Source organism: Phoxinus phoxinus (genome assembly GCF_949152265.1).
Source record: "Phoxinus phoxinus genome assembly, chromosome: 14".
Classification (NCBI taxonomy): domain Eukaryota; kingdom Metazoa; phylum Chordata; class Actinopteri; order Cypriniformes; family Leuciscidae; genus Phoxinus; species Phoxinus phoxinus.
This window is the reverse complement of record NC_136889.1, coordinates 21,248,581-21,263,763: the sequence shown is the minus strand read 5'-3', so window position 1 is coordinate 21,263,763 and position 15,183 is coordinate 21,248,581. Positions and strand designations below refer to the sequence as shown.

General features: G+C 39.6%; 1 protein-coding gene across 17 annotated transcripts in view; it reads left to right on the top strand.

Annotated features, from left to right (window-relative positions):
• Positions 1-15,183, top strand: part of syne2b (spectrin repeat containing, nuclear envelope 2b) — a 111,063-nt gene that overhangs the window by 48,245 nt on the left and 47,635 nt on the right. For 14 of the 17 annotated variants that reach the window (XM_079635697.1, XM_079635685.1, XM_079635690.1 and 11 more), the window contains 17 exons: positions 106-306; positions 422-681; positions 1,103-1,262; positions 3,836-3,991; positions 4,552-4,692; positions 5,385-5,567; positions 5,741-5,878; positions 6,031-6,216; positions 6,478-6,582; positions 7,226-7,378; positions 7,462-7,548; positions 7,634-7,780; positions 9,747-9,920; positions 10,512-10,583; positions 10,797-10,895; positions 12,609-13,037; positions 14,697-14,870. In XM_079635697.1, coding sequence (XP_079491823.1) covers positions 106-306; positions 422-681; positions 1,103-1,262; positions 3,836-3,991; positions 4,552-4,692; positions 5,385-5,567; positions 5,741-5,878; positions 6,031-6,216; positions 6,478-6,582; positions 7,226-7,378; positions 7,462-7,548; positions 7,634-7,780; positions 9,747-9,920; positions 10,512-10,583; positions 10,797-10,895; positions 12,609-13,037; positions 14,697-14,870 — 2,865 coding nt within the window. The remainder of the gene's footprint in view (positions 1-105; positions 307-421; positions 682-1,102; positions 1,263-3,835; positions 3,992-4,551; positions 4,693-5,384; positions 5,568-5,740; positions 5,879-6,030; positions 6,217-6,477; positions 6,583-7,225; positions 7,379-7,461; positions 7,549-7,633; positions 7,781-9,746; positions 9,921-10,511; positions 10,584-10,796; positions 10,896-12,608; positions 13,038-14,696; positions 14,871-15,183) is intronic. The other 3 variants (XM_079635694.1, XM_079635695.1, XM_079635688.1) reach the window with 3 other exon arrangements.

Here is a 15,183-nt window from a genome sequence, read left to right as displayed (position 1 = left end):
AACATCAGTATCATTTATTTGTTTTGTCAACGTATGCAATGAGATGCAGTACATATGGTTTGGCTGTTAGACTAGTTTAATCAAACATATGCCTTATCTTTTTAGGCTGTAGGGGAAGAGGTTGCCATGCTTCTTGGAAAATTGGAGAATCTGAGAGAATGGTGTTCATTATATGGATGTAGAGCCAACCGGGAGGATGCAGTGAGTGCTGTCTGGGGGCAAGTGGCAAGATTGCAGCGCTGTGCCAATGATCTGCAGACACGCTCAGGACAAATGGAAGCAGAGTGGAGCTGTGTCACAAGGAGTGTAAGTGCCATGACCACAACTGATAGCGAGTATTTGACCCTCTGTACATCAACATTCATATGAAATAACAAAGAAACTTGAAAAAAGCTTGATTTCTTTTGCTGTCATTCTACAGGTGGAGCTGGCAGCCAGTGTGTTGGAGCAGGTGGATGCAGAACTTCCAGACAGCAGCAGAAAGAATCTGACCGGTGACGAGCTGCAGGAACTGCTGCTATTCTGTTCCCAATACCAAGACAGATTGGACTGTGAACACAGAGCTCTCTCTGCATTGGAATTAAGGGCTGCGAGGTTGCTTGGTGTTCCCCCCCACCTGGAACAGGCCCCGCCCATTGAGCTGTGCCAGAAACTTCACACCCTGCAGGAGCGTTACCATAGGTCAGACATCTACTTGGTTTTCTGTTTTCTTTTCTTTCATCATATTCTGAGATATTTTAATTATTGTTTTCTCAAAACATGAATGACTTTTGCCTTATATTTCCAATTGTGGTCTCCATGTCCCAGTGATTCATGCGTTAATTCCAAATCAGTGGGCTTACAAAATAAAGTGGGTCAATGTTAGATGCCAACGTCCCGTCACAGAGAGTGCCAGCAAGCACATACCTACCTCAGAACATTAAACCACACAGTTCCAGCTAAATATTTATATTTAAGGTTACTTATATGCATTTTTATATTATGCTGAACAAGAACATACCAATGTATGGATTCTGGGACATGTATCAGAATTTATAGCATCCATTTTGCAGTATGGACTTGGACTGAGAGTTTAACGTATTTTGTCTTGTATGTTCTGCAGTCTGAAGGAGCGGAGCACTCAGGGTCAGAGGGCAGTAAGAACGGAGGTGGAGGAAAGGGGACGAGTGCATGAGCAGCTGGAGGGAGTCAGAGAATGGCTTGAATCTGCCACCTCTCTCCTCTCTGTACTAGAGCACGAACCCAGCAAGAAACAGCTACAGGTTAGTCACCTGGCTTGTGACATGCGCTTTGATTAACTTTATCCAGTTTAAAAAAGAAATAAAAAAGCTTTTTTACATTGCAAAGTTATAATCCAATTCTTTAACTCATGTCCAGGATAGGTTAGTACAGTATTGCTCCAGCCTGAGAATTACTAATGCTTATGAGGAGATGGAAAAAAGGAAGGGGGATTTGCCATTGACACAATGTTCTGTTTGTCCCTGACTGCAACCAGCAATCTTCATTATCTCTGCTCTGAATAATACCTCTCACATGTGAAGTCCCTTTTGTGTTGGGAAGTAACTAGCATCAATTAACGACACTACTAGCTTGACTAAATTTTTTCAGTAGCATGACAGCTGATCTGCTTTCAAAACAGTGTTGTTGTTTTAATTGCAGTGTAGCAGCCGCAAATTTTACTCATGAATAAACCTGAATGGACATTGACAGACATGAATGCTGTAATGTGGTTTGTGTCTGAGCAGCAAAGATACTGTACTACTGGCATACAGTGTTTAGTCATAGCAGGTTTTTATTGCTAAGTATTGGTTGTCCCAACCAGGCTGTTTCGAGTGACAAGAAATTTGTAGAAATGGAAACCAAGAAATCATCAAAATATCCTGTTGTTTACAGCTTAACACTTAACACAACTGTTGCTGGTTAAGACAAAGCTTTGCACTTTATCGCTTCATGTCTAGTTAGAACTCTGTGTGAAAGAGACTTTTTTGTGCTGAATAGGCTTTTCCATCCAATCAGTTCAAACACACACACTCTTAAAGATTCAAAGACTTTTAAACAGTTATTCTCTTTCAAACACACACACACTGCTGTAGACACTGTTGGTTTTCTCTCATTACCACACACAGATGAGAGGGCTAGTCTGTTAGTGTCCTGGTTAAATAGCTGAGTCATGTCCAACATTCCCACACAATCTTTCTTTTCACTGTTTCAGATACACACACTCTCCTTCTCTCTTTTTCTCAAGCACACACTTTTGATTCAGATTTTCCCACACTCACACACACCTGTAAGTGGATCCTCCAGGTTTGATCCCAAAGCCAATAATGCACTCTCGCTCTTACTCACACAATCCATCGTTCAGTTCAGTTTGCTCAAATGTGTCCCATATGATATTGAAAAAATGCTAAAGCAATAAAGGAACAGAATGTGTAGGAATGAGTATAACACCATGAAGAATCTCTCTCTCTCTCTCTCTCTCTCTCTCTCTCTCTCTCTCTCTCTCTCTCTCTCTCTCTCTCTCACTCTCTCTCTCTCTCTCTCTCTCTCTCTCCCCCCCCCCCTCTCTCTCCCTCTCTCTCTCTCTCTCTCTCTCCCTCTCTCTCTCTCTCTCTCTCTCTCTCCCCCCCCCCCCTCTCTCTCCCTCTCTCTCTCTCTCTCTCCCTCTCTCTCTCTCTCTCTCTCTCTCTCTCTCTCTCTCTCTCTCTCCCTCTCTCTCTGAAGCATGGTCCTTTCTGTCTCTAAATCCCTCTGGATTTTTGGTAATTTTGAGATCTTGTTTATGCAGCTTTTCTTCCCATCTTAAATGACTCATTATAATATAAATAGGGCTTAGAAGCTTTATCTCACTAACTGGAGCCAGAGAGGTGAATAGGGTTGAGAGAGCGAGAGAGCTTTTTGAGTGAATTGTCCTGGTTCTGTTATCTTAAAGCTTGAGGGACTAAGAGCATCATCAGTGACTGGGTCAACCAGCGAGACTAGTGCTAAAGAGTGGTACTGATATGCATAAACCGAATATCGCATTGTGCATCGTTTCCATGTGGTTTATGATGTTCTTATAAATTTACAGTAAGTGTTTTCTTCGTTATACTAGTTTTTTTGGGTGGGGGTGGAGGTGGAGGTGCTATTTAGTATCCAGTAGAATCTCAAAGTAGAAATGTTGGGCACCTTCCCACTCTTAAATGTTTGCATGTCTGCAAAATGTTCTGCTAATATTTGTTATTTGTCACGGTGTACAAAGAAAAATTAAATAGCCTGAAGGGAAAATATAAATATATGAATAGTTTTTATTATTCCTAATTAATAATTAGTTAGATATTTTTGTTTGACAATGTAAAATAAGGAGTACAGTAACTGTCCTGATAACATGAAATTCTCTTTTAAAAAACTCTAAGTTAAACAATTTTTTATTAAAATATATATATTTTTAAATAGAGTAAATTAGTCTGGTGTAAAAGCATGAAGCCATTTTGTTGTTAGCAAAATGACAATAAAATTTCTAAGAACTTGGCAGTGTCCTATAAAACATCACCCATTATCTTTTTCTTTTTATATCATAATGAATGTAATTATATTTTCACCGAAGGAACAACCTTAAGTTCCAGATGTTTTATAGTCACTTTGCCGAGTCAGTTCTGCCCTCAGTGAATGCTTGTGTTACGTGGGGAACCAGTCACTTTTTCCATTCTTGTTTACGCTGAGCTCTGGTTTGGAAAAAACTCTTGTACCGAGAAGTATTTTTTAAACGAAATGGAAAAATGGTTATTTGTGCAGTACATAGATGTGCTCATTGCTAATGTAACCTAATTGATGAGTAATGTCCCTTTTCGCTCAACAGGAGGTTCACTCACAGCTGTGTACCCACAAGGCCGTTCTGCAGCGTATTTCAGAAAGCTTGAAAATGATGTACTCTGACAAAAACACATCGATTCCCGAAGAGATAGAGGGACTGTTACAGGAAGTCTCACAGTCATTACAGGAAGTGGAGGAGCAGGTTTGATGCATTCTTTAGAGTGGTTTCTAACTTATGTTTCAGTACCCAGATTTTACATTCATCAAAATAGAACTGCTATTTTTTGGTTGAGAACTCTTCCTTTATATATGAAAAACTTTTTTTTTCTTGATTTAATATAAAATGTTCTTGTTCGAAAAGTACTGAACTTATACAACTAAATGTGCTTCACACACACCCTGTAAACATCACACTTGCGGCAGTTTCATCTCATCTTTAATAAATTAAGCGAGGAGAACATCTCACTAGATCCCTGCATCAGAGACACATAATCTGCACACAATCACAGGTGTAAGAGGCGTTGCAACACACACACACACACACACACACACACACACACACACACACACACACACACACACACACACACACACACACACACACACACACACTCCTGTTACTAGAGTTTTGTCTCATAGACTCCTATTGTGTCCATGTGTTCAATGATTTTTAAAAGTGAATATAGTAAATTAGTTCAATTGACTTTTTTTTTTTTTTTTTTTTGTCCATTTCAATGTCCATTCCATCTGTCTCGCTCACAGGTGAAAACAGCCGTGGAGAAAAGTGGCCCACTTCACAGGTTGGGTGCTAAAATCTCAGAGATTAAAGCAGGTCTGGGATCAGTTCAGAGCTGGTTAGAGCAGAAGAGCCAGAACTTCAATGAAGCTGAGAGCACACAAAAGGTCAGAAATTAGTTTAGTCTTCTTAGTCTAAAACCTCTTTCACAAATTTTGTATTGTAAACGTATATTCATATTAGAGCCCATATGACAGATTAAAGTGTTGCAGATGAAACTCTTCATGTACGGTTTCGGTGCTGGGCCTGTCCCAGACAGCAACAGTGTCGGCCCACATCTGGTACACGTGGATTCCACAAGACCCAGATATGGGCCGGATCTAGGCCGACACTATGTTGCATTCTGGGGTTTTTGTATTGGTGCATGCTGAGGTCATTAGCATTTATAAAGATGCAATATTAACCAATTTATGAACAATCTTTTTGCAATTTATGAAGAAATGAAGTGAAGTACTTTACACATAGTTTGGAAAAGTATCTTTTTCAAAAACAGTTGATGCACAATAACACATTTTCTAATTTATTAAAGATTTATTAAATTGATTTAAGTTATTAAATGTAATACACAATATAATAGCCCATAAATCAATTTATTTCTCCATACTGTACTGATACGTTATAGAAACATTGTCAGTCTGAAAGCTCAAAACGCACCAGCATTTGCTTATGGCCTACCTGTATTGGTGCAAGTTCTGTGAAACAGTGTTTTAAATTATGTATTTACCGTGAATTAGAAACAGATTAAATAACCTATGGAAGATTTAATATGTGTTTTTTTTTCTATATTGTTCCCTCGCAGCGAGTCTGGGACGAGCTGGATAATTTACACACTCGTCTGACGGCAGTTGAGGTGGAGCTTCAGGACGTGAGTGAAATGCATCCGGACGAGACCCGTCTGATTCTGGACAACCTGGCCAACACTCAGCAGATCCGCACACGCCTCACCAAACAGGCTGAACAGAGAACCACCTTCCTCAGCAAGGTCACCTCAATAGACTCGCGTGATGCTTTGCTGCACACAGATACAAATTAAAGGCGCATTTAACCTAAAAATTAACAAAGAATTTAAACATGATAGATTGAGATGGAAGGAAAACAAGAGTTTCAGTTGCATCATGTTACTTAAAGTGTGTTATCTACACTGTCTCTGTGTAGGTCCGTGATTGGCTGCTGGAGCATGAGGAGATGGTGAAGGGGTCACAGAGCTGGATCTCAGAGGCTCAGTCCTGGCTTACGACACCCTGCACATACACCACTGCCAGATGCCTCGACAGTCATGTGAACGCACTGCAGGTATTATTCTCAGAAACATCACTATCATTTAGCTGACAGTTACTAATTACAGGAAAGGTCCTCCTAGAAGAAAACTGCATCATCCCATTGTACACGTGTTGCACATATTCGTATTCGATTATATATATTGTGTGTGTGTGTGTGTGTTTCAGATGGTTTTGGATGATTCCGCTCAGATGAGACGGGCTCTACAGGGTTTCAGCAGTGTGCTGACAGAGATGGGAAGTGTGTTTGATGTCAGTCCATTGGAGGAGCAGCTCTCAAATGCTGATCGACGTGTGGCTGACATGCAGCACAGCCTTCTGGGACCCCTCTCTCAGCTGGAGCATGCAGCAGCAGTGAGCACACAGATTTTTACAAAACTATATATATATATATATATATATAATTAAATTTTAAATGTAATTACTTAATAATTTTCCAAATGAGGATGTCAATTTATGTTCAACAAGAGGGATTTTTTTCAGATTTAACTCACTTTTGAGGATAATTTTGTCCCCAAACTATAGCTTATTGTTGAAAAAAATGCACAGCTGTCTAATCTATAGAAGGGGATTTTTACGAAACATCTGTTTATGTGTTTGGTGTGTGTTTTTAAGGAAGTGGACGCCATTGAGACAGAGGTGAAGGTCATGGAGAAAGATGTAGCCAAAATTAAATGTACTCTGACTACCAAGGAAGACATCAGCCAAGACAATCTTAAGGTAAAATAGTTGTGTACTTAAACAAAATATTTGACCAGTTGTAATCTATAGTGCGTTGTAAATAGAGATGCACCGATTGATCGGCTGGTGACCGGAATTGGCCGATTTTCACGTGATCGGCCATTACCGGCGACCGGCCGGTCAGTCTGACATATGCCGATTTTATGCCGGTCAAATACACTCACTAAAGTTGTTTTAATAATTCAGTTTGGGTAAATGTATATGGTGTTTAATAAAAATAAAATATAGAAAATAAATATTTGTGTGTGCTGTAAAGTGGTTAGAAAAAATTTAATCGGAATCGGCTAAAATCGATATCGGCAGGTCAAACTCAATGAAAAATCGGAAATCGGAATCGGCCTGGAAAATTGTAATCAGTGCATCTCTAGTTGTAAATGTTCCACATGACACGGGTTACCGTAACCGATTGTATTTTGTTTAAAGAAAAGCACAAAGCAGAACAGAATGGTGCAGCATAAATTTGCCTCCGTCATTCTTCGTACATATGCAAGGCTCGGAGACACCCCAAACATGGGTCCTAAAGTAACATACACCGAGACTATTACACAGTCAATGGGGAGACGTTATTATGTAGTTACTGTCAAACACCTGATTCCTGTGGGTGTCTTGTGTGCATTTGCAGGCAACAGAAGACAGGATTGACCTGATGAAAAGGACAGTTGCTGAGATCCAGAACTGTAAGGATGGTCTGTGTCTTCCTGACAAAGCTGAAAACACACTCCTAGTGTTCAAAAGAGCAGAACTACTACAGAAACAACTGCTGGAACTAGAGCAGGTAGAGCACATATACACAAACACATAGACACAGGCAAACACGCAGTTCACACAGTGCTCAGTGTTGTGTTCATCTCCTCTCAGCTGGCTCTAGAATACTCCGTTGAGGTCCAGGATATTCCTGCCCCGCCCCTAAGTGTTCCCCCCACTATCACTGAGGAAGAGACACAGGTTAGACAAAATATTATGTTCAAATCTAATGCTCTAAACGCAAAGATTAAATATTAAAATATATATGTTATGTGTGTGTGTGCAGGAGAGCGGTCAGATTCAGATTGCACATGTTGAGGAGGATGTGTTGAGAAAATCAGGAGCATCGCTGATGACGGTGGAGCAATCCACACCGGAGCAGAGACTCACCTGGATCTCTGAGAGGAGCAGTCACTCCCCCACAGAAACACAGGTATGAGGGAACACAATGAATGCCCCCTTTTTGAAATCGCCCTGAACGTTGTAGGGTACTTTTCGCCTACTGTTCAGTGAATACACTGAATTCGGACATATAATACTACTCATTTCTCATACTGTTTTTACTGTTATGTAGTAGGGAAGTATGCAATTTCGAATGCAGCTATAGCCAGAAAGATATTCAGGTGTCATAATTAATCAAAGTATTATTACTAAATATAGTCATGGATAAAAGGTCTTGTTCACCAGAACATGCAAAGGTTATTATTGCTTTTATAAAACAGTTTACTAAACAAAAATATAAAGGACACAAAATCATCAACCACAAATGGGCATATCCATTTTATATTGCTTATACAAGTCCCCCTGTAGTCAATGATTGTATCCCTTAAAACTCATCTTTGATCACCAAAGTGACATTTTTTCCTTGAAAGAAAATCCTTTTTTTTTTTTTATCCTTAAAAAGTCTAAACACTCTCAATAATCAAGCCGTTTGCATTTTCTGAGCAATATGATGTCATATTGCTCATGCTCTGCCCACAACTGCTGACGGACTGTCCCGTATTAGCATATTTCCACCTCATCCATTTGTATACTGTCTGCCAAGGCAGTACTTTATGTGTCGACATGTCCCACGGAAGAGAGGGGTGGGGTGAGCAGTTATGCACCAAAACGGGTCGCTGTGACCAGAGCTGTTTTTGAGGAGGTAAAAAGGGCGTTGTTTTACACAACCATTGAGGAATTTTAACTAAAGTATGTTTCCAACTTTACATGAAGACCCTAAAGAATCATACCAACTTGTGGTAAATTGGCATCCGATGACCCCTTTAAAATAGCTTGAATGTAACTCTACACCCTTGCCTCATTTAGTATACACGGTTCTATGAATATACAAATTAGCCCCGCCTCCACTCACTCACACCAACTCAGAGATCCACTTTTTGACATGATTGGTTACAAGGTAGTTTGTGACGTCAGAAACACCAGCGATTTCAAAACGCATATTTGGTTCACTACAGTTTTAAGGAGAAAATGCTCAGCAATGGTGTTTGTACATGGTTTCTCTTAAAGCATATTAAAAACACCACATAGACAGCTAGACAACATTAAAAACTTGATTTTCACCACAGGGGGACATTAAAGTATAATTTACCATATACGCAAAATGTTGTTTTTACTAGAAATGCATTGTTGCGTCTGTTCATTGATCTTCCTCAAGAATCCGTAACACCGTGTCTGCACCAGACTTGACTGTTGTCAACAGCTTGAGGCTGTCTGCACATGATGCCACAAAGCTACCCTTGCAAATCCATTTGTTCTTCGTGTCAGAAGTAGCGCGAGTGGTTGAAGTATACATCAACTGGTGTAGACATGTAGTAACACTCAAAATAATTATTTATCTCTTTTTAATTTAATGATCATTTCCAAATCTATAAATACAGACATAAGCTCTCAGGTCAAAATTTTCCTGCCAATATTTCAGATAAAAAGTAAAGCTCAGACCTTGTGTATGCTTTTAAAGAGGACGGCGTCTGTCCATAATGGTTCATATTCTCAAACAAGTACCAAAATGCAGAGCTTTTGATGCTGCCAAATGCAAGAGCTTGAGTTCTAATGGCTTCTCGTACTTGACGTTACTAACCCAAAATTATTTTCAACCCCGAGTTAGCATAATTTCTTGATAAGTTTTTCCACATTTCACTGTTCTACTTTCCTCTGGGTTGGCAGTTTATTAAATATTTTACAATGTGCAGCTGTAAACCCCGGGTTAATGTTCTTATTTTCATATTTGTGAGGGTTAATAACATCAAGTGCATCACATGTTTTAATAACTGTCTGTCTATCTGCGAAATAATCTCCATCCCCCCAGTTAATGTGTCTTTTGTGGTTGCTTGGTTTTGTTCGTGGCTGCTGCTGTGCATGTGTGTGTGTGTGTGTGTGTGTCTGATGTGATGGGACAGCAGGAGTCTGAGGAAGAGGAGGAGCTCTTTGAGGATGTAGAAGAGGGGGAAGATGATGCTTCTGATGAAAACAAAGAAGAATGTGAAGTTCACATAGAAAATGAGGATGACGAGGCAAGACGAGGGTCGCCCGCCTCTCTGAATTCTGAGGCTTACTTCTGCATGACCGTGGAGGTAATGCAGAGGAATCAGAGACTTCATCCCTCGACAACTCCTAATGTTTCCTTTGCTTTATTCTGTCACATTTTCCCATTCCATCAAAACCCGTTGACTTAACTCTGTTTCCTAGTTATTTCATCTTCTAAAATTTCTGTTTTTGACTACATTTATCGCCACCCTTGTCATCTTCACCAAGTCCTTGTTTCTTTCCATTTCCAGATTCTCCTTTATCACTTCTCAGTTTTGTTCTTCCTTTCAATTTAGTTTGAAGTTCAATATAAAGATTATTTCGATTTTATTATTCTGAACAGTGTAGTGTCCGCTCTACTTGATTGAATGAAGATGTGCATGTTATCCCTCGTCCTCTAGGGGGCAGTAGGACTTCATCATTCTTTCACTGAGTGTGTATTTGTTCATCTTCCAGATGCTTGAGAATCACAGTGCTGTGATCTCCATTTGCACATGTAACACATGATGAATCATTTTGAACATTATGCAAATGAGTGGTCTATGATAGGCACAGCATATTGTGCTGCTTTATTTGAACTTTATTTAGACTTAATTCTGATTGTGTGGTTGACTAATGAATGTGCTTTTTTTGTACAGGACTCTGTTTCTGCAGACGACGTTTCTTCTACGGAACAGATTTTGGAGCAAGCAGAAGCAACAGACTCTAAGGTAACGCTAGACCGTGTGTGTGTGTGTGTGTGTGTGTGGTACATACAGCAATAACAAGTCAAATCTTTGCTTCTGGGCATGCGTCCAATTTTTGTTCTTTAAAAATTAAGAAAGAATAGTGGCCACTCTCGAAAACTATTTTGTAGTCTTTTGGAAAGTTCAGACTGTGGCCAGATATAACAATACGTAACCTCCTTTTCCCTGCATTTGCAGGTAGAAGTAGATACATCTATGGCCTCGGGAGCAGGTGTGTCAGAAGCTTTATCTGAAGCGGACGCCACAGTGGAAAGCCAGTCTCTCCCTGCGGACATGGTAACCAATACCTCCTCTGTTACAGAGATCTCCACATCCCCTTCCAGAGGCCAGCAGAGGTGTTTGGTCTCCTAGTTGTAGTTCTTTCCTTACAGAACCTCCATGTCTTAACTGCACCTCTAGAACCCCTAGATGTAGATGTTTCTAGTGCTAGAACTCTCTTTCAGTGCATTTACATGGCAGATGTGTCAAAATAAGGACTTCTGAGGAAAGAATATCTTCAAATCGAACAAAATGAGGGTATAATTAAGCTAAATGGTTTTATATAAATCAAACAAAGCAATGTATAAAAGGGCTTAAAGCAACTTCCTGTGGAGTTTGTGATTTTGTCCCAAACTTTTATGATGTCGTCTAATTCTGTCAGGACATTCTAATAGCAAAGAGCATTTTGAACTTTTGTCTTTTTCCATAATATCAGTGTTTACATGTCACGCTGTGCCTGCATTGGACGTGTGCGGTGTGGCGCAATAAAACTGGATCTTATTATAATCAACTACACTATAAAGGTGCGGTCGCATTTACCGTTACTCAGCTACATTTTACAGGCAAAGGAAATACCATGTATTTTACTGATAGCAAACAAACCAACTCTCATTAAAAGTCTCTTTGGAAAGCAATTATTTAGTCTATTTTATTGAAGTGTAGTGTTATGTTTGAGTGGGCACTGCCTGAATGAGGGCCTGGTCCATTGTTGATCTTTTTGCTATGTTACAAATGCCCACCCACACAGATGTCACTGCCAAACCAGGAGGCTTGCTATTGGTCGGTGCCCCCAATTGTCAAAGTTCACCAAATCTGAGCCCAATGTGAAATTCATTTTCATCAGGCAATATTCTTCATTGCGCCGATTCCAATTGAAATTTCACCCACAAAATTTAGCAGGTTAATGGTAAATATGACAGTACCTTAACACTTTATAACCACTATTTTTGATATGCTGCACAGTTACTCCAGCCAGTTTCCATCAGATATAAAATTATTTTATTTACAAATATCATTATACAGTACCAGTCAAATATTTGGACACATTTTTCATAATGACTATTTTCCACATTTTAGTTTAATTATGACATTTAATGTCTTGCATTTTTTAAGCAGGGAGAATATGTGTATTTTTTCATTGCATGGTATCTTGTCCTTGATTTTTAACTACTAAATACAATGCTATAATACCAAAAAGATCCTAAAATCTTTTATAGGGCATGTTGTTGGTGTTTTGTTATTTTTGTTTTGTTTTTTATAGCAGTGTGGGGTTTTTTGTTTTTCCTTCCAAAATGTAAGATAAGATGGCTACTGTGAAAAGATTGTTTGAAACAAGTGTATGATTGAGTGAAACAAGTGTATGTGAACATTTAAATATAACTAGCCAATGACTGCTCACTCTACACAGCTGTCTTAGTGCATGTGTATTAAGAATAATTTATTGTCTTTCATGAGCGATTGTTGTTTACATGACACATTCTCTAAAAGTAAGCTTTTTTCCTGCTCAAGAAGCAGGATATGGTAGGCTATATGTTATTTATGTTTACTATTTTATCTTTTTGTGCCATGTAAAAGCACTGACTCTTATACACACCTGTGCATGTTTTCCTGATCTCTCCCTCTCATACTTCCTGTGCGATCACTGTCATGCTTCTTTAAAGTCTGAAAAAAGAATAAATTCCAACAAAAAATTCACACTCGCTCGTCTCTCTCTTTCTCTGTCTGTGTCAGGAGCAGGGTGCATGGAGGGGGGAACAGACGCCACACACCAGTGACACACACACACTCATGACCCTCCCAGAAAACACACACAAACATCCAGAGTCACAAGCCCCTCCCACAGAAACAGAAGACATGTTGACCTCACCTAATGCAATGACCTCTGGTGAAGAGGTGGGCGGGGCCTTAGAAAAACTAGTGGGATTCTCAGAAATGCATTCCACATCCAGTCAACAGACCCATTTAGATGAGATCCCCCATGTTCTTCAGAGCCTGGGCTCCACAAATACACCATCAGCCAAAACACCAGAGCACTGTACACACACTCCATCAGATGCAGGCCATAGTTTAGACAGCAGAAGCACACACGACACGCACACACCGATCGCAGTCAAACCCCACCTGGAGAAGACAGAGCCGTTGGCTGAGAGCACATCTTTGGTAAGCACAGATGCTGATGGTGAATCTCACCCCACTGACTCAAACTTGACACGGACCTTGTGTTCATCAACTCACTCACAAATGGCGTGTGCTGCATTTTATCTGCATATTTATCTTTGCTCACACAAAGGAGAAAATAAATACTCATTTATTTTTCTTTCAACTAAAATAGCTAATTCAGTGCTATTCTTGCAGTCTGAAATGGCAAGCATTGGATTCAGTGACAGGAATTTACCTTTGCAACTAGGTGATTCCTTAAAAAATAATCCCTTTTAATCATTAATTGTTGATTATTAATAATTAACACCTCAACAAGTTATTTTATTAATATTTTGTATTACTACTATTTCTGTGTGTAAAACATAATCTGCAGAAAGTGAGGAATCCACCCTATGCAAAAAATATTTCCATATTTTTCAGCTAAGATCCATTTTTTTTAATCAAAAAGTCATAATTTTGTTTATTTATGATTATCCCCCTCTCTCTCTCTCTCTCTCTCTAATACTTAGAATTGAAAAGGGCATTTTTTGCCTTCTAGACATCTATGTAAATGCCGTCTTTGCATATGAAATGAGCTAAAGTTAAAAATAAAGGTCATTATTACTTTTTTCTGGCATTTACTGCAGGGGATCTACCTCCTCAATAGCTCACCATTTCTAAACACAGAATAGCTGTTGTTTAGGAGGCTAATAGTTTAGTCTGTCCTCAAAAAGTTCTATAATTACAAAATAATCTTGCAGCTTAGTTGAAATAAAACGTTTTTGTGGACTGGGGGAAAACAATTTTGTCATGAAAGTATGATTTCATAGTAAAAAAATAATAATAATATAGTATATGACCCATAACCACCAAAGACATTGAGGGGGACACATTCCCCCCAATATTCTGATTTGCAGTCCACCAATATACGTTTTCTGTGGTTGATTCTTAAATTTTACCCCCCACCCCCACTCCTGGATATGTGGCTATATTTCAGATATGGAAGAAAACAGTATATTCTATGAATTGCAGTGATACCGATATGTTAAACAAGATATTCTGTGACCTCTGAGAGGGACAAAAGCAGCTTTTTTCTATAATAGAAAGTAATGAAAGATATACTAGTGTAATGGAATAGAATAAAAGATGAAAAATATTCTAGGTCAGTCGAGTCAGTGCAAGGCAAAAGTATAGTTCCTCCTTTAAATATGTGTGTGTGTGTGTTCTCGGTCACACAAGCTGCCCTCGAAAGTGACGACATTCCAGGAAGTAGTTGTATCCGCAGGTGGGTGGAGTAAACCAGGGACAGACAGTCAGAGAGAGAGAGAGAGAGAGAGAGAGAGAGAGAAGACACCTGACAAATGAAAGCTGAGACAGTTTACTGAGAGAAAGACTGCACCGGGGGGCAGAGAAACACAAACAAAAGGGTTAAACCAGTGTGAGACAGAAACTCAGAGAGAAAGAAAGCAGTCTGTGAAAGTGTGAAAGTTTGTGTTTGTGTCAGTGGACACACCCAGTGTGTGATAGTTTGTGTTGCTGTGAACTCAGTGTTTCTCCTGCAGTCAGCCAGAGCAGGTGTGCTGTCTCTCTCTCTCTCCGTGTGTGTGTGTCAGTACACCTGTCTTTACCTTTACTCTATTCTCCTTCTCTGAGCTGCTGGTGTTGTGTATGATTGTCCAGGCGGGCTCTGCTGGATGGCTGTCCGGTGACGGGCTGCTCCATGCCTGTCGGGAGAGGGCCGAGCAGCTGGAGGAGTGTCTGGAGAGAGCACAGGTCAGCCTGGAGGGGTCGAGACGGCAAGCTCAGGACGCAGACATGCAGCACAACATTGAGCAACAACTTCACACCTGCCAGGTAATCTCACACACGTGCCTTTCATATCTGATTTATCTCTGCACATGACTAATATATACAAATAAATAGTCAAATATATTTTATATATAATTCATTTATTTCGTTTTCTGTTATTTGGGGTCTGTAGTATTTATAATTTTTGAATATATGTACACTGCCCGCCCCCCCAAAAAAACTCGCTGTTTGGATTTAAATAGGCAAATGCTTTAGATTCTATTGGATCATTGTTGCTGTGATTATTATGTTTCTAGCATGTTATATGTTTGGCAACAGTTATTTTAATCCTAATTGGTGGAGTGTGTAGCTTTTCATT